The 26,347-nt window shown below is 63.9% G+C and overlaps 2 protein-coding genes across 2 annotated transcripts; one reads left to right on the top strand and one right to left on the bottom strand.

The window, feature by feature from the left end:
• Positions 1-94: 94 nt before the first annotated feature.
• LOC131590807 (natural resistance-associated macrophage protein 2-like) lies at positions 95-11,727 on the bottom strand. The gene is made up of 6 exons (XM_058861125.1): positions 11,637-11,727; positions 7,427-7,513; positions 3,907-4,055; positions 2,543-2,668; positions 2,194-2,312; positions 95-134 (listed from the first exon to the last, which is right to left on the bottom strand). The coding sequence occupies exons 2-6, from the start codon at positions 7,461-7,463 to the stop codon at positions 110-112; spliced, it is 456 nt and encodes a 151-aa protein (XP_058717108.1). The 5' UTR covers positions 7,464-7,513; positions 11,637-11,727; the 3' UTR covers positions 95-109.
• Positions 11,728-15,072: 3,345 nt separating this feature from the next.
• Positions 15,073-23,948, top strand: LETMD1 (LETM1 domain containing 1). Its single transcript, XM_058861126.1, has 9 exons — positions 15,073-15,493; positions 16,202-16,353; positions 16,526-16,641; positions 18,785-18,867; positions 20,727-20,904; positions 20,995-21,096; positions 21,471-21,623; positions 21,870-21,966; positions 22,599-23,948. Exons 1-9 carry the CDS (start codon positions 15,384-15,386, stop codon positions 22,667-22,669), a joined length of 1,062 nt encoding a protein of 353 aa, XP_058717109.1. The 5' UTR covers positions 15,073-15,383; the 3' UTR covers positions 22,670-23,948.
• Positions 23,949-26,347: the final 2,399 nt, after the last annotated feature.

Consider the following 26,347-nt stretch of genomic DNA (forward strand, 5'->3'; position numbering starts at 1 on the left):
TAGCAGATCTTCCTTACACAAACCCAGGGAATTCCCAGACAGGGAATGAAGCAGGAAATGGTTTTGACCTAAAGGGCTTTTTCTCTCCTCATAATTCCTTGGGATTATTTTAGCATTGCTGTGCTGGGAGGCAGCTGAAATCCCAGATTTTATTCCTGACTTTTAAATGGCAACATCCCCCTGCTCCCTCCTTGTGTTCCCCAAGCCAGGCCAGCACCAGAGCCCCTGAACCAACCCCAGGACCAGCCCTTAACGAGTCCTCATGGCACCCCCAAGGACACTGAGGGGTCACCCGTGTTCTTCCACCCACCCCTCATCTTCCCCAATCCCCCAGGACTGTCCCCAGGCCCCCCTGGCACCCCTGAGGAGCTGGGGCAGTGTCACCCACCCACCCTGAGGGGCTGGGGCAGTGTCACCCACCCCCCTGGCACCCCTGAGGGCTGGGGAGCATCACCCACCCACCCTGAGGGGCTGGGGAGCATCACCCACCCACCCTGAGGGGCTGGGGAGCATCACCCACCCACCCCAATCCCCCTGAGGATCTGGGGGGCATCACCCACCCCTGGTACCCCTGAGGAGCTGGGGGAGCATCACCCACCCTCCCTGGCACCCCTGAGGGGCTGGGGGAGCATCACCCACCCCCCTGGCACCCCTGAGGGGCTGGGGGAGCATCACCCACCTCCCTTGGCACCCCTGAGGATCTGGAGATCGTCACCCACCCTCCCTGGCACCCCTGAGGATCTGGGGCAGTGTCACCCACCCTCCCTGGCACCCCTGAGGGGCTGGGGGAGCATCACCCACCCACCCTGAGGGGCTGGGGCAGTGTCACCCACCCACCCCAATCCCCCTGAGGACCTGGGGGGCATCACCCACCCACCCTGAGGGGCTGGGGCAGTGTCACCCACCCTCCCTGGCACCCCTGAGGAGCTGGGGGAGCATCACCCACCCTCCCTGAGGGGCTGGGGGAGCATCACTCACCCACCCCAATCCCCCTGAGGAGCTGGGGGGCATCACCCACCCCCCTGGCACCCCTGAAGAGCCTGGGCAGTGTCACCCACCCTCCCTGGCACCCCTGAGGATCCGGAGATCATCACCCACCCCCCTGGCACCCCTGAGGATCTGGGGAGCATCACCCACCCACCCCAATCCCCCTGAGGATCTGGGGGGCATCACCCACCCCCCTGGCACCCCTGAGGGGCTGGGGCAGTGTCACCCACCCACCCTGAGGGGCTGGGGAGCATCACCCACCCTCCCTGAGGGGCTGGGGCAGTGTCACCCACCCACCCTGAGGGGCTGGGGCAGTGTCACCCACCCACCCTGAGGGGCTGGGGCAGTGTCACCCACCCACCCCAATCCCCCTGAGGATCTGGGGGGCATCACCCACCCCTGGCACCCCTGAGGATCTGGGGGGCATCACCCACCCTCCCTGGCACCCCTGAGGATCTGGGATCATCACCCACCTCCCTTGGCACCCCTGAAGAGCCTGGGCAGTGTCACCCACCCTCCCTGGCACCCCTGAGGGCTGGGGGAGCATCACCCACCCCTGGCAGCCCTGAGGGGCTGGGGAGCATCACCCACCCTCCCTGGCACCCCTGAGGGGCTGGGGGAGCATCACCCACCCACCCTGAGGGGCTGGGGCAGTGTCACCCACCCACCCTGAGGAGCTGGGGGGCATCACCCACCCACCCTGAGGGGCTGGGGCAGTGTCACCCACCCCCCTGGCACCCCTGAGGAGCTGGGGGGCATCACCCACCTCCCTTGGCACCCCTGAAGAGCCTGGGCAGTGTCACCCACCCTCCCTGGCACTGCTGAGGATCTGGGGAGCATCACCCACTCCTGGCATCCTTGAGAAGCTGAGGGAGCATCACCCACCCTCCCTGGCACCCCTGAAGAGCCTGGGCAGTGTCACCCACCCACCCCAATCCCCCTGAGGATCTGGGGATCATCACCCACCCTCCCTGGCACCCCTGAGGATCTGGAGATCATCACCCACCCCCCTGGCACCCCTGGAGATCACCACCCACCCCCTGGCACCCCTGGAGATCATCACCCACCCCCTGGCACCCCTGAGGGGCTGGGGGAGCATCACCCACCCTCCTGGCACCCCTGAGGATCTGGAGATCATCACCCACCCCCCTGGCACCCCTGGAGATCACCACCCACCTTGTGGCACCCCAGGGGATCACCACCCACCTTGTGGTACTGGCGGTTGCAGACCTCTGCCAGGTGCAGCCCGTCACCACGCCCAGGCGCGCCGCCAGCCGCTGCAGCAGCAGCCCGATGATGGTGGCCAGCAGCAGCACCCACAGCAGCTGAGGGACACGGGGACACCGCTGGGTGGGGGCACACAGGGAGCCCCAGGTCCCCCCAAACCCCACAGCTCCCCCCATTATTGACTTTGCCACGGCAGCTCCGTGCCCGGATCCGAAGGGACGCGGAGCCAGGAGCCGGGAGCCCCCTGCCCCCTCCTCCCAGGGGTGCTCCCACCGCCCTGGAGCCCCCATGGGACACTGCTGATGGGTCCCTGGCTCCCTGCACCCACCTTGAAGCCTGCCACAGCCCCGGACTGCAGGTCAGACTCGATGTTGCCGGGGTCCAGGTAAGCGATGCTCATCAGGAAGCCCGGCCCCGTGAACGCCCACAGCTTGCGGAAGCTGAAGCAGGAATGCTGCAGGAGAGGACAGAAATGGGGGAAATGGAGTTAATTCCCTCACTCCCACCTCACACAGGGGCTCAGCCTGCTCCTTAAACCCATCTGAAATTCTGCAGGGCTGGAAAACCAAACTATTCCCTAATCTCAGCCTAAAAATCCTGCCTGGCCCTTGATCCCCCCCAGACTCTGATCTCTGCCCCCGATCTGAGGGGTTGAGGCTCAGGCTCTGGCACAGCCCAGGTGATGGTGATGGAACTCCAGGGGGAGCGGGGACCTCCCTCACTGGGAGCTGAAAATGGGGCTCCAGCCAAGGGCAAGAGGCAGCTGTGGAATGGGGGGGAAGGAGGGGACAGCAGGGGGGACAGGGGAGGGGGACAGGGGAGGGGGACAGGGGAGGGGGACAGGGGAGGGGGACAGGGGAGGGGACAGGGGAGGGGACAGGGGAGGGGACAGGGGAGGGGGACAGGGGAGGGGGACAGGGGAGGGGGACAGCACAGGGGGACAGCACAGGGGGACAGCACAGGGGGACAGCACAGGGGGACAGCACAGGGGACAGCACAGGGGGACAGCACAGGGGGACAGCACAGGGGGACAGCACAGGGGGACAGCACAGGGGGACAGCACAGGGGGACAGCACAGGGGACAGCACAGGGGGACAGCACAGGGGGACAGCACAGGGGGACAGCAGAGGGAAGGAGGGGACAGCAGAGTGGACAGCACAGGGGACAGCAGAGGGGACAGCAGAGGGGGACAGCAGAGGGGGACAGCAGAGGGGACAGCACAGGGAAGGAGGGGACAGCACAGGGGGACAGCACAGGGGACAGTGTGTGAGGCCAGCACAGGGGGACAGCACAGGGAAGGAGGGGACAGCAGAGGGGACAGCACAGGGGGACAGCACAGGGAAGGAGGGGACAGCAGAGGGGACAGCAGAGGGGACAGCAGAGGGGGACAGCACAGGGGACAGCACAGGGGACAGCACAGGGGGACAGCACAGGGGGACAGCACAGGGGACAGCACAGGGGACAGTGTGTGAGGCCAGCAGTTCTCCTGCTCCCTGATAAGGGAACAAAGAGCCCTGAGGTGTGCCAAGGCCTCTCAGTGCTCTTTGACTGCTCCAAGCAGGAGACAAATGCCATGGGATCAATGATTAACACAGGCCTGACATCCCCCAGAGCACGGGGGACAGGGAACTGCTGCCAATGACTCAGGTGGGTGTCTGAGGATGATTTTTCCTGCGGGGTTTTCCCACTCACCGTCTCATCGTCAGGGATGGGGATTTTGCTGTCAAAGTAGGTGGTGAAGGGCTCCCCCTGGTCGGTGTCGGGGGGCTGCAGGGGGCTCCTGCTGCTGGAGATGGTGCTGACCACCCCCCCGAGACCCCCAGGCTCCCCAGACACATCCTCTGCAGGGAGAGAGGGAACAGGGGGATTGAGCATTCCTGGAAAGGCAGAAACCCTGCCAGGGGCTGCTGAGCCCCACAGGCACAACAAGCCAGCACAGTTGATGCTAATTAAGTGATAAAGAGGTAATTAAATTAAAATATCCCACACTGCTGCACCCCTTGGAGCCTGTTGTGTCCCCAGAATCTCCTCTCCCACCCAGGTCCAGGCTGGAGCCAGGGATTTATTTATTTATTCCAATTAATTTTAAAAATCCCCATCCTGGGGCTGATGTGGACCAGTGTCCCCAAAATGATGAACTGGGGCTGGGTCAGCCAGACCCCAGGGAAATCTGGGACTGCTCCTGCACCATTATCCCAGCCTGTCCTGGCTGGATCCCAGGGAAATCCAACACCTGGACAGTCAGGAGATGCCACAGAACCCCAGCACCGAGAGAATTCCAGCAGCTCCCAAATGTGAGCAGTGAGGAAAGCGAGCAGGGCCACCCCAGCACATTCCCAGCCTCTCCCAAGAAAAACCTGGATCCCAGCTCTGTCCCAGCCAAACCTGGATCCCAGCTCTGTCCCAGCAAAACCTGGATCCCAGCTCTGTCCTGAGCCAAACCTGGATCCCAGCTCTGTCCTGAGCCAAACCTGGATCCCAGCTCTGTCCTGAGCCAAACCTGGATCCCAGCTCTGTCCTGAGCCAAACCTGGATCCCAGCTCTGTCCTGAGCCAAACCTGGATCCCAGCTCTGTCCTGAGCCAAACCTGGATCCCAGCTCTGTCCCAAACCAAACCTGGATCCCAGCTCTGTCCTGATCCAAACCTGGATCCCAGCTCTGTCCCAAACCAAACCTGGATCCCAGCTCTGTCCTGATCCAAACCTGGATCCCAGCTCTGTCCCAGCCAAACCTGGATCCCAGCTCTGTCCTGATCCAAACCTGGATCCCAGCTCTGTCCTGATCCAAACCTGGATCCCAGCTCTGTCCCAAACCAAACCTGGATCCCAGCTCTGTCCTGATCCAAACCTGGATCCCAGCTCTGTCCCAAACCAAACCTGGATCCCAGCTCTGTCCTGAGCCAAACCTGGATCCCAGCTCTGTCCTGAGCCAAACCTGGATCCCAGCTCTGTCCCAGCAAAACCTGGATCCCAGCTCTGTCCTGATCCAAACCTGGATCCCAGCTCTGTCCTGATCCAAACCTGGATCCCAGCTCTGTCCTGATCCAAACCTGGATCCCAGCTCTGTCCCAAACCAAACCTGGATCCCAGCTCTGTCCTGAGCCAAACCTGGATCCCAGCTCTGTCCTGAGCCAAACCTGGATCCCAGCTCTGTCCTGATCCAAACCTGGATCCCAGCTCTGTCCCAAACCTGGATCCCAGCTCTGTCCTGAGCCAAACCTGGATCCCAGCTCTGTCCTGAGCCAAACCTGGATCCCAGCTCTGTCCTGATCCAAACCTGGATCCCAGCTCTGTCCTGAGCCAAACCTGGATCCCAGCTCTGTCCCAAACCAAACCTGGATCCCAGCTCTGTCCTGATCCAAACCTGGATCCCAGCTCTGTCCTGACCCAAACCTGGATCCCAGCTCTGTCCTGATCCAAACCTGGATCCCAGCTCTGTCCTGATCCAAACCTGGATCCCAGCTCTGTCCTGATCCAAACCTGGATCCCAGCTCTGTCCTGAGCCAAACCTGGATCCCAGCTCTGTCCTGAGCCAAACCTGGATCCCAGCTCTGTCCCAAACCAAACCTGGATCCCAGCTCTGTCCTGAGCCAAACCTGGATCCCAGCTCTGTCCTGATCCAAACCTGGATCCCAGCTCTGTCCTGATCCAAACCTGGATCCCAGCTCTGTCCTGAGCCAAACCTGGATCCCAGCTCTGTCCTGAGCCAAACCTGGATCCCAGCTCTGTCCTGATCCAAACCTGGATCCCAGCTCTGTCCTGATCCAAACGTGGATCCCAGCTCTGTCCTGAGCCAAACCTGGATCCCAGCTCTGTCCTGATCCAAACCTGGATCCCAGCTCTGTCCTGATCCAAACCTGGATCCCAGCTCTGTCCTGAGCCAAACCTGGATCCCAGCTCTGTCCTGATCCAAACCTGGATCCCAGCTCTGTCCCAGCAAAACCTGGATCCCAGCTCTGTCCTGATCCAAACCTGGATCCCAGCTCTGTCCCAAACCAAACCTGGATCCCAGCTCTGTCCTGAGCCAAACCTGGATCCCAGCTCTGTCCCACACCAAACCTGGATCCCAGCTCTGTCCTGATCCAAACCTGGATCCCAGCTCTGTCCTGATCCAAACCTGGATCCCAGCTCTGTCCTGATCCAAACCTGGATCCCAGCTCTGTCCCGATCCAAACCTGGATCCCAGCTCTGTCCTGATCCAAACCTGGATCCCAGCTCTGTCCTGATCCAAACCTGGATCCCAGCTCTGTCCCAGCAAAACCTGGATCCCAGCTCTGTCCCAAACCAAACCTGGATCCCAGCTCTGTCCCAAACCAAACCTGGATCCCAGCTCTGTCCCAAACCAAACCTGGATCCCAGCTCTGTCCCAAACCAAACCTGGATCCCAGCTCTGTCCCAAACCAAACCTGGATCCCAGCTCTGTCCCGAGCCAAACCTGGATCCCAGCTCTGTCCTGATCCAAACCTGGATCCCAGCTCTGTCCTGATCCAAACCTGGATCCCAGCTCTGTCCCAAACCAAACCTGGATCCCAGCTCTGTCCTGAGCCAAACCTGGATCCCAGCTCTGTCCCAAACCAAACCTGGATCCCAGCTCTGTCCTGATCCAAACCTGGATCCCAGCTCTGTCCTGATCCAAACCTGGATCCCAGCTCTGTCCTGATCCAAACCTGGATCCCAGCTCTGTCCTGATCCAAACCTGGATCCCAGCTCTGTCCTGATCCAAACCTGGATCCCAGCTCTGTCCTGACCCAAACCTGGATCCCAGCTCTGTCCCACACCAAACCTGGATCCCAGCTCTGTCCCAAACCCGTACTCACTCCTGCTCTCCCCACCAGGCATTTCCTTCCCTCGGGAGCTGCAGCTCTGGGCTCAGGGGGCTCAGACAGGGCAGATCTTTGCCCAACTTTCCTATTGCATCACCACGGGGCTCCTCCTATTCCCGGCCTCCCAGAACCCTGCCAGGACCTCGTTTACATAAAGGATTTGGAGCTGCCCAGGTGTGCAGAGATCCCTGCTCAGGAGATTTCTCCCAGGACATTCCTGCCCGGGCCAGGCTGGTTAGGCTGGTTCAGCCAGGCTGGGTGACCCTGGGGTGCTGCAAACCTCAGCCTGGCACCCCGGGGCTCTTCCAGCAACCCAAACAAGGGAATTAATGAGAGGAAGGAGGGTGATGAGGGCAGCCCCCCCTGCCCCCTTTCCTGATCCAGTCTCACCGTAGGACGCCTTCCGCTCCATGTCCAAGTTTCCCATGGTGGAGCCCTTCCCCTGCTCTGGGAGCTGCTTTAAACTGGACACATTGGCTGTGAAAAAGGGAAAAATCCAGTCAGGATGGAAAATCAGGGCTGGCAGGAGTGGGGGATAGAGACAGAGTCACTTCCCAGGCTCTTTTTCAGCTCTGAGGAACCTCACAGTGATGGACTCACGTCCTGAGCTCTTTTCCAGCTCTGAGGGTCTCAGCAGGGATGGGAGAGGGAATTTAGGCTGGGACTTGCTAAGAAAGTCCTGCTGCTCTGCCCATGGGAGCCCTGATGGGCACCAAGGTGCCAGGAGTGGCCACAGGCAGCTGGGGCTGATTGTGAAACTCCAGACGAGGAAACAAGCGGGGAATTCCCTCGATGTGGAAACCTCATCTCATCCCCCTTCCAGCACCTCCAGCACTCCCAAACCCTCAGCTGTGCCCCCCAAACCCCTCCAGCACTCCCAAACCCTCAGCTGTGCCCCCCAAACCCCTCCAGCACTCCCAAACCCTCAGCTGTGCCCCCCAAACCCCTCCAGCACTCCCCAAGGCCCTGCCAGACCCCCAGGCAGGGGGAAGTGGGTTAAGGGCAGGTTTAACTCCTTCATCACAGCCTGGGTTTAAATTCAACCCAGGCAGGAATGAGCCAGGATCTGGAATGGGGCTGGGGAGGGATCTGGGGATGAGGGATTTGGCATCCTCTGGGCTCCAGGAGCTCAACCCCCCTCCAAGGACAAGCCAGTGTCCCTCACTGATGACTTCTGGCCTGTAAAGCACCAAATCCTCTGTCAAAATCCATCAGATTTGAAGGAGATTGCCACAAAACACGGGAATATTGGTTCAGTGAGGATGTAAAAGGAAATCACCAGCTAGAGATTCAATTTAAGTGAACTCCAGCTCTGACCCCTCACACATCAATTTCTTTCTTTTCTAAGCACCAAACCTCACAGCTTCCATTAAAAAAACCCCACTAAAGTTCAGCAAAAATCCAACTCCTCTCCAAAACGCGATCCAGGAGGAACGAGCTTACCCCAGCAGAGAGTCCCACCAGAGCTTCAGCCCAGGATGAAGCAGGGAGGGAGATCTTGGGGGAATGTTCGTTGTGGACCCAGCTCAGTATCTGAGCCCAGCCCGGGTGGGGGCAGGACAGGGCCCCTTATCTGCCCCAGCAGCTGCTGGGCTGGGGGCTGGATCCACACCCACCCCAGGGCACGTGTCTCTCATTCATTCACCCACAGGAGACCCTCTGAGCACGGGGGCAGCCTTTGCCATGAGGGAATTCTCCCTAAAATCCAACCTAAAGCTCTCCTGGGAACCTTTTTGTCTCACCCTGTCACCTGGGAGCAGAGCCTGGCCCCACCTGGCTGCCCCCTTCCTGCTGGGCAGGTGTGGAGAGCAAGGAGGTCCCTCCTGAGCCTCCTTTCCTCCAGGCTGAGCCCCCTCTGTCCCTCCCAGTGCTCCAGCCCCTTCTCCAGTCCCTTCCCAGCTCCATTCCCAGCCCCATTCCCAGCTCCATTCCCAGCCCCATTCCCAGCTCCATTCCCAGCCCCATTCCCAGCCCCATTCCCAGCCCCATTCCCAGCCCCAGCTCCATTCCCAGCTCCATTCCCAGCCCCTTCCCCAGCCCCTTCCCCAGCCCCATTCCCATTCCCAGCCCCATTCCCAGCTCCATTCCCAGCCCCATTCCCATTCCCAGCCCCATTCCCAGCTCCATTCCCAGCCCCATTCCCAGCTCCATTCCCAGCCCCATTCCCATTCCCAGCTCCATTCCCAGCTCCAGCCCCATTCCCAGCCCCATCCCCAGCCCCATTCCCAGCTCCATTCCCAGCTCCATTCCCAGCCCCATTCCCAGCTCCATTCCCATTCCCAGCCCCATTCCCAGCCCCATTCCCAGCCCCATTCCCAGCCCCATTCCCAGCCCCATTCCCAGCTCCATTCCCAGCTCCATTCCCAGCCCCATTCCCAGCCCCATTCCCATTCCCAGCTCCAGCCCCTCCCTGTCCTGCACTGGGGACCCAAAACTGTCCCCAGCTCCAGGCTGGGCCTGAGCCGTGCCCAGCACAGTGGGATGGGCACTGCCCTGGCCCCGTGGCCACGCTGTGGCTGACACAAGCCAGGGGCCTGTGGCCTCCCTGCCCACCCGAGCTCACAGCCAGCCCCAGGTTCTCTCCCTGGCACCAGGAGTGGGCTCAGCAGCCCCTGGCCAGGGCGATATTCCCTGGAACACATCCAGCCCTGAGCAGAACACCCCGAGGTCACGGCACAAACCCTCCAGACACGGCTGCTGCTGTCCAGGCCCTCCCCACGTGTGCAGCCAACAATGAACAACGGGCTCTTGTTCTTCCCCAGCCTCCCCTCCCAGCAAAGCCGCTGTCCTTCCAGCAGCCCCGGCCTCATCCTGCTCCTGCTCCTCCCTGAAGACACGGGAGCAGCCTGGCCCCGTGCTGGGAGCGCTTCCTGCCATTGAGCTCCTGCCTTTGATGTGGGGCTTTGAGGCGGTTCCTGTGGGGCACACAGGATCCTGATGGATTCCTCTGGGGTGGTTTTGGGGCTGGTACCTTGTTCTGCTCCACACACAGACACGCTGCAGGCTGGTGACACTGGGAGCTCCTCAGCTGGTGACACTGGGAGCTCCTCAGCTGGTGACACTGGGAGCTCCTCAGCTGGTGACACTGGGAGCCCTTCATGGGCTCACTGACCCTCCCAGGCTGGAGCTCTGGCCCCAAACCAGTGCAGAGAGCCAAGGTGGCCTCTTGCCATCCCAAGCCAGGCAGCTCTCAGCTGGTGCTGACAGGAGCTGCTGTAATGCTTGGACTGGGTGAGCTGAGAGCTTTTCCAAGCTTCATTCCCCGATTCCACCCTGTTGACCACCTCCACCCTGTTGAGCACCTCCCACGTGCTCCTGCTCCTCTGCTGGCACCAGCCCCACCAGGTCCAGGACCTGGAAAACTTCATCCCCTGCACGGACCTGGTGGGGTCACCCTGCGGCACAGCACGGCAGCTCCATCCCTGGGGGCTCCATCCCATCCCCGCGGGATTCCATCCCTGGGGGCTCCATCCCATCCCCGCGGGATTCCATCCCTGGGGGCTCCATCCCATCCCCGCGGGATTCCATCCCTGGGGGCTCCATCCCATCCCCGAGGGATTCCATCCCTGGGGGCTCCATCCCCGAGGGATTCCATCCCCGCGGGCTCCATCCCATCCCCACGGGATTCCTCCCTCCTTGCTCAGCCCCACTCCTGCCCACCCCAGGAGAGGACAAAGGCAGGGCTGACCCCGGCTCTGCTCCTGTCACACCGGGACAGGTCGGACCAGCTCGGTCCCTGCCTGTCCCTCATCCCACGCTGGAGCTGGGAGATGCCCGGGGTTCAGGAGGGCACGGGGAGCCGAGCCTGCCCCGCTCCCCGGGAAGGCTGGAGGATGACCTGGTTATTTCCACACCCCGAAACAACCAACACCCGGCAGGGAGGAGCGGCTCTCCCCTCCCAATCTGCTGCAGCTCCCAGATCCAGGAGCCAGCCCCAGTTTCCAGCGTGGGACGGGGCAGCTGAGGCACACCTGAGACTCCGGGAATTTTCCTGTGTGTCCAGCCCACAACACCAGGAGCCGTTATCCCATCGCTGCCTGCAGGATCCCGCTCTCCCGGAGCTCCTCTCCCGGTTCCCGGGAGCTCGGCAGCCCCAGCCACGTGTGGACCTTGCCCGGGGCCGGTAGCGGGAGGCGAGCCGGGAGCGCGGAGCTGTGCCAGGTCACAGCGCCATTCCCCGAGCGCCCCGGGGCCTCCGGGGCTCATCCTCCCCACCGGGTCCGCCAGGGAGGAACCGGAGCTGAGAGCGGGTCCCGAGCCCGGCGGGGACCGGGGGGACCGGGGGGACTCAGCACCCCCAGCCCGCGGGACCCCCAAACCCCGGGGGAGGGCACAGGGTCACACTCGGTGCCGCCACCGGGACCCCCGGGACACCCCAAGGTCACCGGGGGACCCCGAGCCCCGGCGGGGGGCGATGGGAGGGGGCGGGCGGGGCTCCATGGCCCCCCCTGACCCCCACCCCAGGGGACACCCAGGGGACCCCCGGGCACCCCCAGGGCTGGAGCCCCCCGTAACACACCCGGACACCCCCGAGGCCGGATCCCCCCGCAGCACAGCCCGGAACAACCCGGGACCACCCCGGCTCCCCCCCATCGCTCACCGGCCCCGGCCGCCCCCGGCCCCGCCGCCGCCGCCGCTCCATGGCCGGAGCGAGCCGAGCCCGGCGCACCGAGCGCGTCACGGGGCGGGCCGGGGGCGGCTCCGGGAACCGGGAACCGGGCACGGCAGCCACGGTGGGGCCGGAGCCCAGGTGTGGATCCTGGGGCTGGGGGCAGCACCGGGAACCGGGCACGGCAGCCACGGTGGGGCCGGAGCCCAGGTGTGGATCCTGGGGCTGGGGGCGGCACCGGGAACCGGGCACGGCAGCCACGGTGGGGCCGGAGCCCAGGTGCGGGTCCTGGGGGCGGCTCCGGGAACCGGGAACCGGGCACGGCAGCCACGGTGGGGCCGGAGCCCAGGTGCGGGTCCTGGGGCTGGGGGCAGAGCCGCAGCTCTGGGGGGGGGGATGGGGACAGGGACAGAGCCCCAGGATGGAAAACACGGCCCCGGGTGCCGGTTTGGGGCTCCCCCTGTGCAGGGGACGCGGGGCCCGGTGCGGACCCCGGCAGGGCGGGGATGAGCCCCGGAGAGGGTCGGGGATGAGCCCCGGAGAGAGGGGGGGGATGAGCCCCGGAGAGGGGGGGGGGGATGAGCCCCAGGAGGGTCGGGGGGCTGAGCCCCAGGAGGGTCGGGGGGATGAGCCCCAGGAGAGGGGGGGGATGAGCCCCAGGAGAAGGGGGGGGATGAGCCCCAGGAGAAGGGGGGGGATGAGCCCCAGGAGAAGGGGGGGGATGAGCCCCAGGAGAAGGGGGGGGATGAGCCCCAGGAGAGGGGGGGGATCAGCCCCAGGAGGGTCGGGGATCAGCCCCAGGAGGGTCGGGGATCAGCCCCAGGAGGGTCGGGGATCAGCCCCAGGAGGGTCGGGGGGATGAGCCCCAGGAGAAGGGGGGGGATGAGCCCCAGGAGGGTCGGGGGGATGAGCCCCAGGAGAGGGGGGGGATGAGCCCCAGGAGAGGGGGGGGGGGATGAGCCCCAGGAGAGGGGGGGGATGAGCCCCAGGAGAGGGGGGGGATGAGCCCCAGGAGAGGGGGGGGATGAGCCCCAGGAGGGTCGGGAATGAGCCCCAGGAGGGTCGGGAATGAGCCCCAGGAGGGTCCCCGGACCCCCGTGGTGGGTGAGGGGGGCACAGCCCAGGGATGGCCGGAGCTGTGTCCGGGAGGTTTCGGCTCTTCCTCCCCTGCCGGGCACTGAGCGGCTTCCCCCGGGCACGGGCGGACCCCGAGAGCTCCAGCAGCGTTTGCACAGCGCTCTCAGGGATTGATGAGGGCTCTGAGCAGGGCCAGGGGCTGCACTGGATCATCCTCACGGCTCCTTCCAGCTCAGGATATTCCGTGATCCCCCCTCAGCCTTCAGCCCCTGCTCCCACTCCAAGCTTTTCCCAACAGGGTCTCGTTCCACCCCAAAACTGGGAGCCCTGGAGCTCTGCTGGGACCTTGCCTGTCCTGGCCCTGCTTTTCGTGCCAAACTCACCAATTTCTCCCTGACTTTCCTGACTTGTGCTGCAGGCAATGGCTGCAGGTGCTGGTTTGCTTTGCTTCTGGCTTTTCCAGAGAGAAATGCTGCTCCCTCACTGAATTCCTCCTCCTCCTCCTCCTCCTCCTCCTCTGTGCATTCCCTTGAGATAATTTTTTCAACCACCCACTTCCAGAGGGCCAAACCCAGGGATTTAATGGGAATGGGGCAGGAGCAGCCTGGCACCACTGATGGTGCTGCTGAATGACCAAGTCCTGGAAAAATGAGAAATCCAGGAGGTGGAAAACTCCACCACCCTCAGCCCTGAGCCAGCGATGTGGGTGTTGAAAACAGGAATAACCCAAGTGCCGGCCTCACTCCCTACCTGAAAGCAAGGTGTGACTGACCCCAAAACTGGCAAAGTGCCCAAATTCCTCAAATCCCGGCTGCTTTGGGCTGGGGGCAATGGCAGCTCCAGGGGTGCCCGGGTACTCACCCAGCTCGCAGCCAGGGCTGGGTTTGGTGGCCATGGCTCCTGCGGCTCCCGGGGCAGCTCCCCAGCCCTGAGCCCTCCTTATTTAAGGGGTGACCCCTCCCTCCCTCCCCCCGCCCAGAGCAGAGTTCCCGGGGAAGCTCCGAGGCACCTCAAAGGCTGCGGCATCTCCCAATCGCTAATTAAGCGCTCATTAAGGCGCTTTGATGCGGCCCCACGGGGGCTCGGCGGGCCGGACTCTGCTCGGGCAGCCCCGGTACGTGCGGCCGGGACCGTCCCGTTCCATCGATCCGCCCTTATCGGAGCCGCCACCGGCCCGACCCCTCCCCAGCGAGCTGCCGACAAATGGAACAGCTGAGCGAGCAGCACCGGGCACCGGGAGGGAACGGAGCCGCCCGGCCCCGCCGGAGACCGGGAAAAGCCTTCCCGAGGGTCCCGGGACACGCAGAGCCGGGACGAGGCTCGGGAATTGCTGAGGAGCCGCGGCTGCTCCCGAAAATCCTCGGGCAGTGTTTGCTCCGGCAGCTGGAATGAGGAAAATAAACACGAGTTACAGCAGAGGGGCTGAGGGCACAACCGGAGACCGGCTGGGCTGCCCCGGACAGGCGGGGGGTCCGGGATGGAGCTCGGGGGGTCCCGGGGGGTCCCGGGATGGAGCTCGGGGGTCCCGGGGGGTCCCGGGATGGAGCTCGGGGGTCCCGGGATGGAGCTCGGGGGTCCCGGGGGGTCCCGGGATGGAGCTCGGGGGTCCCGGGGGGTCCCGGGATGGAGCTCGGGGGTCCCGGGATGGAGCTCGGGGGTCCCGGGGGGTCCCGGGATGGAGCTCGGGGGTCCCGGGATGGAGCTCGGGGGGTCCCGGGATGGAGCTCGGGGGTCCCGGGGGGTCCCGGGATGGAGCTCGGGGGGTCCCGGGATGGAGCTCGGGGGGTCCCGAGGGGTCCCGGGATGGAGCTCGGGGGGTCCCGGGATGGAGCTCGGGGGGCCCGGGATGGAGCTCGGGGGTCCCGGGGGGTCCCGGGATGGAGCTCGGGGGTCCCGGGATGGAGTTCGGGGGTCCCGGGGGGTCCCGGGATGGAGCTCGGGAGGTCCCGGGATGGAGCTCGGGGGGTCTCGGGGGGTCCCGGGATGGAGCTCGGGGGGTCCCGGGATGGAGCTTGGGGGGTCCCGGGATGGAGCTCGGGGGTCCCGGGATGGAGCTCGGGGGGTCCCGGGATGGAGCTCGGGGGGTCCCGGGATGGAGCTCGGGGGGTCCCGGAGGGTCCCGGGATGGAGCTCGGGGGGTCCCGGGATGGAGCTCGGGGGTCCCGGGATGGAGCTCGGGGGTCCCGGGATGGAGCTCGGGGGGTCCCGGGATGGAGCTCGGGGGTCCCGGGATGGAGCTCGGGGGTCCCGGGATGGAGCTCGGGGGGTCCCGGGATGGAGCTCGGGGGGTCCCGGGGGGTCCCGGGATGGAGCTCGGGGGGTCCCGGGATGGAGCTCGGGGGGTCCCGGCCTCCCGCCTGCCCCGGGACAGCGGCAGCTCCTGCGCGGCCCCCCGAGGGCTGGGAAGGGGTTTAAACCCCGCTGAGGCGGGAGCGGGGTGGCGGTCACCGACTGTCCCAGCGCAGAAGCGGCAGCGGGGCCGGAGCCGGGCCCGGTTCGGGCGGGGAGAGCCCGGTCCCGGCGGGGGGAACGGAAAGGGAGCGGGAACGGAAAGGGAGCGGGCTCGGGCCCCACCCGGACCCCCGGCACAGCGGGCACTTCCGGCGCGGCAGCCAATCAGCGCTCAGCGCCCCACGTGACCGCCGCCTGTCACCCGCCAAGATGGCGCTGTCCAGGGTGGCGGCCCGTGGGGGGCTCTGGCGCCTCGGCCCCGCCGCCCTGAGCCCCCCTCGGGGGCGGATGCAGCTGCAGCTCGCCCTGGGCGTGTCCAGGTGAGCAGGGACCCCCGCGGGGCAGCCGAGTCCCTCAGCAGCGGCCAGGACACGCCCCACTCAGGGAGACCCAACTCCTGACGCAGCCGCGACCGCTCCCAACAGCGACGGCGGCCCCCGCTAAACACCGACCTCGCCAAATCCCCTTTACCCCTCTCTCCTCTCCGGTTATCCCCGGTCCTGGCCGTGTTCCCCGCCCGTTCCGCAGCTCTCGGTGCCCCCCCCGTTATCGCACATTTCCATTACACCGGCGCCGTTCCCTCCCCGGTACCGCGCGTTTCACCCTCCCCACCCCCGCTCCCTTACCCGGCACGGGAATCCTGGGGTCACGCGGGGCCCCTCAGTCCCCCCGGGGCCCCTCAATCCCCCCGGGGTCCCGGTTCGCGGTCCCGGAGCGCTCCCGGTTCTCCCGCTGCGCCTCTCCGGGAGCCTCAGGCGCGGCCGGGGCTGCGGGGCCGGCGGGCTCAGGTTCGTTCTCAGCCGCTCAGGTTCATTCTCAGCCGCTCAGGTTCGTTCTCAGCCGCTCAGGTTCATTCTCAGCCGCTCAGGTTCATTCTCAGCCGCTCAGGTTCATTCTCAGCCGCTCAGGTTCATTCTCAGCCGCTCAGGTTCGTTCTCAGCCGCTCAGGTTCGTTCTCAGCCGCTCAGGTTCATTCTCAGCCGCTCAGGTTCGTTCTCAGCCGCTCAGGTTCTTTCTCAGCCGCGCAGGTCCCAGGGCCGCTCGTTCTCCTCCCGCGCCGCCTCCCGCGCCCTCGTGGCCGCCGTGGCCGCCGCAGCCCGGCGGGTCAGCGCCAGCTACGAGCGGTTCCTGCAGAGGAGCTTCCCCCGCTTCTACCTCCTCTACAGCACCTTCAAAACAGGCGAGTCCCGCCTGGGGAGGCCCGAAAAGCGGCTCCGGGAGAGGGTGGGGTGTCCCGGGAGGGCGGAGCTGGGGGCACAGTCCCGGTCTCCAGGAGAGCTCATTGTGGATCGGGGGCAGCGGCTGCACCGCCCGGGCTGGAATCGGCGCCTGAGGGAGCTCTGGCCCCGCAGGAATCCAGACGCTTTTCCTGGAGGCCAAGGAGATCCGGAGGATCAAATCCAAGATGTCTCAGCAGCGGCTGAGCTCGCAGCAGCTCCCGTACCGCGAGATGGAGCGGCTGCGGCAGGTGAGGGGGGGCTGCTGCAGTTCCCCTGTGTCACCTTCCCTGTGCCTCCTCTGCCTCTCCCTGTGCTGCAAATCCTCTGTGTCACCTTCCCTCTGCCTCTCCCTGTGCTGCAGTTCCCCTGTGTCACCTTCCCTGTGCTTCCTCTGCCTCTCCCTGTGCTGCAGTTCCCCTGTGTCACCTTCCCTGTGCCTCCTCTGCCTCTCCCCGTGCTGCAGTTCCCCTGTGTCACCTCCCCTGTGCCTCCTCTGCCTCTCCCTGTGCTGCAGTTCCCCTGTGCCACCTCCCCTGCCTCTCCTTCTGCCTCCCTGTGCTGCAGTTCCCCTGTGTCACCTTCCCTGTGCTGCAAATCCTCTGTGTCACCTTCCCTGTGCCTCTCCCTGTGCTGCAGTTCCCCTGTGTCACCTTCCCTGTGCTGTAAATCCTCTGTGTCACCTTCCCTGTGCCTCCTCTGCCTCTCCCTGTGCTGCAGTTCCCCTGTGTCACCTCCCCTGTGCCTCCCTGTGCTGCAAATCCCGTGTTCCCTTCCCTGTGCCTCCTCTGCCTCTCCCTGTGCTGCAAATCCCCCGTGTCCCCTCTCCTGCCTCTCCTTCTGCCTCCCCGTGCTGCAAATCCTCTGTGCCCCCGCCCCTGCCCCTCCCCGTGCTGCAAATCCCCTGTGTCCCCTCTCCTGCCTCTCCTTCTGCCTCTCTGTGCTGCAGATCCTCTGTGTTCCCTCTCCTGCCCCTGCCCCTCTCTGTGCTGCAAATCCCCTGTGCCACCTCCCCTGCTTCTCTCTCTGCTTCTCCCTGCTGCAAATCCTCTGTGCCACCTCCTCTCCCTCTCCCTGTGCTGCAAATCCTCTGTGCCCCCTCTCCTGCCTCAGAGCAGAGTCTGGGAGCTGCAGCCAGCCCGGGGCTGGGCAGTTCTGGGCAGTTCTGAGGAGTTTGGGGAGTTTGTGGAGTTTGCTGTGAGCTGCTGACCCTGTTCTGGGGAGTTTGGGGAGTTTGGGGGGTTTGTGGAGGTTGCTGTGAGCTGCTGACCCTGTTCTGGGCAGTTCTGGGCAGTTCTGGGCAGTCCTGGGCAGTCCTGGGCAGTTCTGGGCAGTTCTGGGAGTTTGGGGAGTTTGTGGAATTTGCTGTGAGCTGCTGACCCTGTTCTGGGCAGTTTGGGGAGGTTGGGGAGGTTCTGTGAGCTGCTGACCCTGTTCTGGGCAGTTTGGGGAGGTTGCTGTGAGCTGCTGACCCTGTTCTGGGCAGTTCTGGGCAGTTTGGGGAGTTTGTGGAGTTTGCTGTGAGCTGCTGACCCTGTTCTGGGCAGTTTGGGGAGTTTGGGGAGTTTGGGGAGTTTGTGGAGTTTGCTGTGAGCTGCTGACCCTGTTCTGGGCAGTTCTGGGCAGTTTGGGGAGGTTGGGGAGGTTGTGGAATTCACTGAGAGCTGCTGACCCTGTTCTGGGCAGTTTGGGGAGTTTCTGTGAGCTGCTGACCCTGTTCTGGGCAGTTTGTGGAGTTTGGGGAGTTTCTGTGAGCTGCTGACCCTGTTCTGGGCAGTTCTGGGCAGTTTGGGGAGGTTGTGGAGGTTGCTGTGAGCTGCTGACCCTGTTTTGGGCAGTTCTGGGCAGTTTGGGGAGTTTCTGTGAGCTGCTGACCCTGTTCTGGGCAGTTTGGGGAGGTTGTGGAATTTGCTGTGAGCTGCTGACCCTGTTCTGGGCAGTCCTGGGCAGTTCTGGGCAGTTCTGGGCAGTTTGGGGAGTTTGGGGGGTTTGTGGAGTTTGCTGAGAGCTGCTGACCCTGTTCTGGGCAGTTTGGGGAGTTTGCTGTGAGTTGCTGACCCTGTTCTGGGCAGTTTGGGGAGTTTGCTGTGAGTTGCTGACCCTGTTCTGGGGAGTTTGGGGAGTTTCTGAGAGCTGCTGACCCTGTTCTGGGCAGTTTGGGGAGGTTGGGGAGTTGCTGTGAGCTGCTGACCCTGTTCTGGGCAGTTTGGGGAGTTTGCTGTGAGTTGCTGACCCTGTTCTGGGCAGTTTGGGGAGTTTGCTGTGAGTTGCTGACCCTGTTCTGGGGAGTTTGGGGAGTTTCTGAGAGCTGCTGACCCTGTTCTGGGCAGTTTGGGGAGGTTGGGGAGTTGCTGTGAGCTGCTGACCCTGTTCCCTGCTCTCCTGCTGGGGCAGTTCCGCAGGGACGTGCTCAAGGCCATTCCCATCGGGATCATCGCCATCCCCCCCTTCGCCAATTTCCTGGTCATTGTCCTGATGTGAGTACTGAGCCCTGGGGGCCCTGCTTCCCAAATCCTCTGCATGGAAATCTGGGGGGTTTGGAGGATCTCTGAAAGGAGCTGAGTGCTGCACTGGCAATCCCAGCTCCTGGCACTGGCATCCCACCCAGAGAAATAGTGGGGTCAATTCAAATCATTTAATAAAATAAATAATAATCACATTGTTTAATAGAATAATAAAAATAATATTAATACACAATAATAAAAATAAAATAAAAACTTGTGGGATTTTGCAGTTGTGCCCATCCCACCTTCCCCCTGGCCTCAGTTAATGTTGTTATCTGTGGGTTCAGCTCAGAGGGGCCCTGGGGGATGAGGATGGACAGATCCCCACAGGAGGCCTGGGCCAGGCTGGATCTGTGGGCTCCAGGGGATGAGGATTGACCAGGCCAGGTGCAGCTCCTGCCCTTGGCTCAGCATGGCTCCATGGAATGTTCCAGGCCAGGGAGAGAACCTGGGGCTGGCTGTGAGCTCAGGTGGGCAGGGAGGCCACAGGCCCCTGGCTTGTGTCAGCCACAGCGTGGCCACGGGGCCAGGGCAGTGCCCATCCCACTGTGCTGGGCACGGCTCAGGCCCCAGCCTGGAGCTGGGGACAGTTTTGGGTCCCCAGTGCAGGACAGGGAGGGGCTGGAGCTGGGAATGGGGCTGGGAATGGGGCTGGGAATGGGGCTGGGAATGGGAATGGGGCTGGGAATGGAGCTGGGAATGGGGATAGAGCTGGGAATGGAGCTGGGAATGGGGCTGGGAATGGGGCTGGGAATGGACTGGGAATGGGAATGGAGCTGGGAATGGAGCTGGAGCTGGGAATGGGGCTGGGGCTGGGAATGGGGCTGGGGCTGGGAATGGAGCTGGGAATGGGAATGGGGCTGGGAATGGGGCTGGGAATGGGAATGGGGCTGGGAATGGGGCTGGGAATGGAGCTGGGAATGGGGCTGGGAATGGGAATGGGGCTGGGAATGGGGCTGGGAATGGGAATGGGGCTGGGAATGGGGTTGGGAATGGGGCTGGGAATGGGGCTGGGAATGGAGCTGGGAATGGAGCTGGGAATGGGGCTGGGAATGGAGCTGGGGCTGGGAATGGAGCTGGAGCTGGGAATGGGGCTGGAGCTGGGAATGGGGCTGGGAATGGGGCTGGGAATGGGGCTGGGAATGGGGCTGGAGCTGGGAATGGGGCTGGGAATGGAGCTGGGAATGGGAATGGGAATGGGGCTGAGAATGGGGCTGGGAATGGGGCTGGGAATGGGGCTGGGAATGGAGCTGGAGCTGGGAATGGGGCTGGAGCTGGGAATGGGGCTGGGAATGGAGCTGGGAATGGAGCTGGAGCTGGGAATGGAGCTGGAGCTGGGAATGGGGCTGGGAATGGAGCTGGAGCACTGGGAGAGGCTGGGGGATGTGAGGGGAGGAAAGGAGGCTCAGGAGGGACCTCCTTGCTCTCCACAGCTCCCTGACAGGAGAGGGCAGCCAGGTGGGGCCAGGCTCTGCTCCCAGGTGACAGGACCAGAGGAAAGAGCCTTGAGGGGAGGTTTAGGTTGGATTTTAGGGAAACTTCCTCATGGAAAAGGCAGTCCTGTCTTGGCACAGGACAGGGGGATCCCCATTCCTGGGAGGGTGGCATTTCAGAGCTGTGTGCATGTGGCACTTGGGGACATGGCCAGTGGTGGCCTTGGCAGCGCTGGGCTTGGTGAGCACAGACTTCTCCAGCCTTGATGATTCCCCGATTCCTTTGGGAACGATCGCCAGCAGCTCCTGGGTTAAACTGTGCTGCCCCTCTTCCCACAGCCTGGAGCCCACCTGAGCTGCCATTCCCTCCCTGAATCCCCATCCTCTGCCTCTTCCCAGGTATTTCTTCCCACGGCAGCTCCTGATCCGTTACTTCTGGACGCCCAAGCAGCAGCTGGAGTTCCTGGACGCGTACGATCGCATCCGCAGGGACTCGTACGGGGCCGTGCTGCGGAGCCTGGCGCTGGCAGCGTGCTCCCTGCCCGAGCCCCAGCCCCTGCAGCAGCTCTGTGCCCAGGTCTGTCCCCTCCTGCTGCCACCCCTGGCTGCTGTGGGAGGTGTTGTCACCTGTCAGAGGTGTCACCTGCGCCCCCCTGGGCTCCTGCAGGTGCAGGGAGGTGCTCGGCCACACCTGGCCCAGCTCTTGGCTGTGAGGAATTTGTTCTCTGGGTCTCTGCTGGCGCTGAACAGGCTCCAGGTGGATCATGTGGTGAGTTCAGCTCGCTCCAGGTGTGTCCCAAAACCACTCCAGATGCGGCTGAAAAGCTGCAGGGGGTCCTGGGCTCATCCCCACAGCAGGTGAGGGGGGCTCAGGTGAGACCCCACCTGCAGTGCTGCCTCCAACTGTGGGGTCCCCAACATTAGAAGGATGTGGAGCTGCTGAGAATTCATCCAGAGGAGGATCTGGGGAAGGAATTCCTCCCTGTGAGGGTGGGAATGCACTGGGAGGGATTTCCCCGTCCCTGGAAGCGTTTGAGGCCAGGTTGGACGGGACTTGGAGCCACGTGGGAGTGTCTGAATGGGTCCCAGCCCTGTTCCAGGAGGGCTTGGACATGTCCCAGGTGCCTTCCTTGTCCTCCTCAGCGAGCCCTGAGCCGGGTGCTGTTCCTGACCCCACATTTACCGGCCTTTTTCCTGCGGCACCGCCTGCGGAGCCACGTCCTGGAGATCCGACACCTGGACCGTGCCCTGCTGCAGCTGGGGCTGGGGCAGCTCTCTGAGGAGGAGCTGCGAGCGGTGAGGACACCTCAGCACACCTGGCCTGGCCTTGTGTCACCTCAGGTGTCACCTCAGGTGTCACCTCAGGTGTCACCAGCACGGCCTTGGGGCACAGGGTTGCTCTCTTGTGGGGAAGCGTTTTCCACGCTGGGATCACGCTGGGATGTGTGAGGAGCTCCCAGGAGCTCCTTGAGGGGGATGGTGGTGTGGTGCTGGAGCTCTGTGTGTCCATCCCTGCCTGTGTCTGTCTGTCCCTCCCCCCAGGCCTGTTACCTGCGGGGGCTGAACTCCACTCACCTGGGCCAGGCCGAGTGCCGGGCGTGGCTGGAGCAGTGGCTCAGGCTCTCCTGTGAGCTCCAAGGTACCTCTGCCAGGGGATCCACAGCCAAAATCCTTCTCCAGGCACAGGGAGTGTCACTCCTGGGGGATTCTGGGCTGCTGGGGGGGATTTTGTCCCCATCTGGCTTCACACAGGGTTCTGTACAGAGCCTGTGGCCGGGTGTCCCTGTCCTGCAGATCTCTGGTGCCAGATTGCAGCTCCAAGGAAAGGAAAACGGGAGAGGGATGGAAATGTGGGACCAGGAGCCCTGTGCTCCCCCCATGCCCATCCCAGTGTCCCCAACCTGCCACGTTCCTATCCCAGTGCTGCCCAGTCCACCCAGAAACCCCCCAGTGCCCCCAGTGTCCCCCAGTGCCCACCCCAGCACCCCCAGTGTCCCCCAGTACCCCCAGTGTCCCCCCCAGTGCCCACCCCAGCACCCCCAGTGTCCCCCAGCACCCCCAGTGTCCCCCCCAGTGCCCACCCCAGCACCCCCAGTGTCCCCCAGTGTCCACACCAGTGTCCCCCAGTGTCCCCCAGTGCCAGTCCCAGCCCTCCCAGTGTCCCCCAGTGCCCACCCCAGCGCCCCCAGTGCCACTCCCGTGCCAGTCCCAGCCCTCCCAGTCTGCCCAGTGCCTGCCCCAGTCTCTTCCCCTGCTTCTGTGCCGTTGCAGCCTCGGAAGCGTCACTGCTGGCCCACAGCATGGTCCTGCTGTCCCTCAACTCCAGCCGGCCCCCGGAGTGACATCCCCGGCCCCTGGAGTGACAGTGACACCCCCGGAGTGACAGTGACACCCCCGGAGTGACATCCCCGGCCCCCGGAGTGACAGTGACATCCCCGGAGTGACAGTGACAGTGACACCCCCGAGCCCTGGCGGATGGAGGGGTGGCAGCTGCGTGTCCCTCACCTCAGCCTTGTGATTCCCAGCCCAAATTCAGCTCTGCCTGAGCCGTGCTGGGCGTTCCCTTCCCTCGGAGCCCTCGGAGCGGGGCCACAGCCAGGAGAGGCTGTTCAGTAATTAACTGCACCTCATTAAGGGAGAGAGCTGCTCCCAGAGCCGGGGATGTTCCTGTGGGATCTGCTCCCTGCTTCCCATGGGATTTGGTGCCTGGGACTCCTTCCTGGAGGGTTTTTCCTCAGTTTCTTTTCTCTGCTGCACAGTCTTAAATGTCACACCCCGCCCTCAGGGCTTGAGGTGAAGCCTCCAATTCCCCCCTGGAGCCTCCCGGATCCCTGTGGGACCTTCCTGAGAGCTTTGTGGGGTGCTGGATTTGGCTCAGGAGGTGCTTTGGGGAGGGGGTCGGGGCTGGGGGTGCCACTCAGGGGTGGGAAGGGCCGAGTGGGGGGTCCCAGGACTGCACCCCCCAAATTCAGCCTCACTGAAGCCCCTTAAACCTTCATTTCCCACTCCAGGGACTCAGAGGGTTAAACCCCAGCCCTGCACGGGGAATTCCTGCTGGCAAAGTGAATTCACCCCAAACTTGGGAGTTTTATCAAAGCCCGAAGGAATTGGTGGCTCCGGTGTCTTTGGGGGGGCCCTCGGTGGCTCTGTGCCCCCTCGAGGGGTCACGGGCCATGGGGACACCTGCAAAGTTTCCCTTCTGAAGTGAATTTGGGGTATAAAGGGGTAGGAGTTGTCCCCCTTCCTCACCACTTCCTGCTGGTTTCTGTGAATTTCAGAGCCTCCCTTGAGGAATTCACCACTGGGGGGTATTTAACCCATTTTCAGCCACAGCTCACATCTAATTTACCTATTTGTTCTCTTTCTCCACTTAAATATTCCACTGAAACAGAGCATTATTCAGGAAAAAGGGTGGGCACAGCTGGAAAAAAAAGATAATATTGAGGAGAAGCTTTGGATTCACAAAGTTAGGGAAAGTAAAAATGAAAAATCCAGTGGGAGCTTGGAGGAATTGAAGGAGACATCTGGATTTTGGGAGGCAGGGGGACTCAAGCATCAGGATCAACCAGGATCTGGTGTTTGTGTGGATTAAATCCAATAAAAATTATATTAAAATGCAAAGATACCCTTGGTTTGCAGCAGTAACATTGAAATATGGGTGAAAGGAGAATAAATTCTGGTAGTTTTTGTTTTTGGGGAAGCACCATGAGGCTCCATCTGGGGTCAGATCTGGAGTCACCCCCTCCAGGACACCAGGATGGGGGAGCAGGGGAGCTGTGGGGTGAAAAATACAGGAACAGAGGGACTTTGACCCCTGTGTCACCCTCAGTCCCGTGTCACCCTTCAGTCCCGTGTCACCCTCAGTCCCGTGTCACCCCTCAATCCTGTGTCACCCTCAATCCTGTGTCACCCTCAATCCTGTGTCACCCCTCAATCCTGTGTCACCCTCAATCCTGTGTCACCCTCAATCCTGTGTCACCCTCAGTCCCGTGTCACCCTCAGTCCTGTGTCACCCTCAATCCTGTGTCACCCCCAGCCCTGTGTCACCCCCAGCCCTGTGTCACCCCTCAGTCCTGTGTCACCCTCAGTCCTGTGTCACCCTCAATCCTGTGTCACCCTCAGTCCTGTGTCACCCCTCAGTCCCGTGTCACCCTCAGTCCCATGTCACCCCTCAATCCTGTGTCACCCTTCAGTCCCGTGTCACACTCCAGTCCTATGTCACCCTCAATCCTGTGTCACCCCCCAGCCCTTTGTCATCCCTCAATCCTGTGTCACCCCTCAATCCTCTGTCACCTCTCAATCCTGTGTCACCCCCAGCCCTGTGTCACCCCTCAATCCTGTGTCACCCTCAGTCCTCTGTCACCCCTCAGTCCCGTGTCACCCTCAGCCCCGTGTCACCCCTCAATCCTCTGTCACCCCTCAATCCTGTGTCACACTCCAGTCCCGTGTCACCACCAGCCCCCTGTCACCCCCAGTCCTGTGTCACCCCTCAATCCTGTGTCACCCCCCTGCTCCGTGTCAACCCCCAGCCCTTTGTCACCCCTCAGTCCCGTGTCACTCTCTGCCCTCAGTCCTGTGTCACCCCCCAGCCCCGTGTCACCCCCAGCCCCGTGTCACCCCCAGCCCCGTGTCACTCCCTGCCCCGTGTCACCCCCAGTCCCGTGTCACCGCACCCTGGGGTCACCCCAGCTGTGGGGTCGGGGGGAGGTGTCCGTGTTCCTGCGGGTTCCCGGGGCTGTGCTGTCCCCGGGCCGGGGGCGATGTCCCCGGGCTGCCGGTGGCGCGGGGCCGGGCGGGCCATGGTGCTGCGGGGGCTGTGCCGGTACCGGTACCGGGGGAGGCCGGGCGGGCCGTGGTCCTGCGGGTACCGGTGCCGGTACCGGGGGAGGCCGGGCGGGCCGTGGTCCTGCGGGCACTGTTCGGGTACCGGTGCCGGTGCCGGTGCCGGTACCGGGGGAGGCCGGGCGGGCCGTGGTGCTGCGGGGGCTGTGCCGGTACCGGTGCCGATACCGGGGGAGGCCGGGCGGGCCGTGGTGCTGCGGGCACTGTTCGGGTACCGGTGCCGGTGCCGGTACCGGGGGAGGCCGGGCGGGCCGTGGTCCTGCGGGCACTGTTCGGGTGCCGGTGCCGGTACCGGGGGAGGTCGGGCGGGCCGTGGTCCTGCGGGCACTGTGCCGGTGCCGGTACCGGTACCGGGGGAGGCCGGGCGGGCCGTGGTCCTGCGGGCACTGTTCGGGTACCGGTGCCGGTACCGGTACCGGGGGAGGCCGGGCGGGCCGTGGCCGTGGCTGAGCGGCTGCCGCTGCTCCCCAGGGCCGGCCCGGACCGGTGCCAGGTGCGGCTGCCCCGGGACCCCCCCCGGGCGCGCCCCGGCTTTGTCCCCGCCGCTGACCGGAGCAGCCCGGGAACAGCGAGACCCCGAGCCGGGGACCCCACGGGTGAGGAGGGGCGGGGGGCACGGGCTGGGGCCGTGGGGCTGGCAGGGGTTGGGGGGCACTGGGAGCTCAGGGTGGGGGGTGCTGGGCTGGGGGCACCTTTGGGGACACCTTTGGGGACACCTTTGGGGACATCTTTGGGGACATCTTTGGGGACACGGCTCGGAAGCGCCCGTGAGGGATGCAAAGGGCTGGGAGCACTGGGACACAGCGGGCACTGGGGGAGCACTGGGGACGCACTGGGGACACTGGGAGCACTGGGAGCATTGGGGACACTGGGGACACTGGGGACTGGGGGCACTGGGGACGCCCTGGGGACACACTGGGGACACTGGGAGCACTGGGGACACTGGGAGCACTGGGGACACACTGGGGACACTGGGAGCACTGGGGACACTGGGAGCACTGGGGACGCACTGGGAGCATTGGGGACACTGGGAGCACTGGGGACGCACTGGGGACACTGGGGAGCACTGGGAGCACTGGGGAGCACTGGGAGCATTGGGGACACTGGGAGCACTGGGGACGCACTGGGGACACTGGGGAGCACTGGGAGCACTGGGGAGCACTGGGAACACTGGGGAC

This window comes from Poecile atricapillus, chromosome 35, assembly GCF_030490865.1.
Source record: "Poecile atricapillus isolate bPoeAtr1 chromosome 35, bPoeAtr1.hap1, whole genome shotgun sequence".
NCBI lineage: Eukaryota > Metazoa > Chordata > Aves > Passeriformes > Paridae > Poecile > Poecile atricapillus.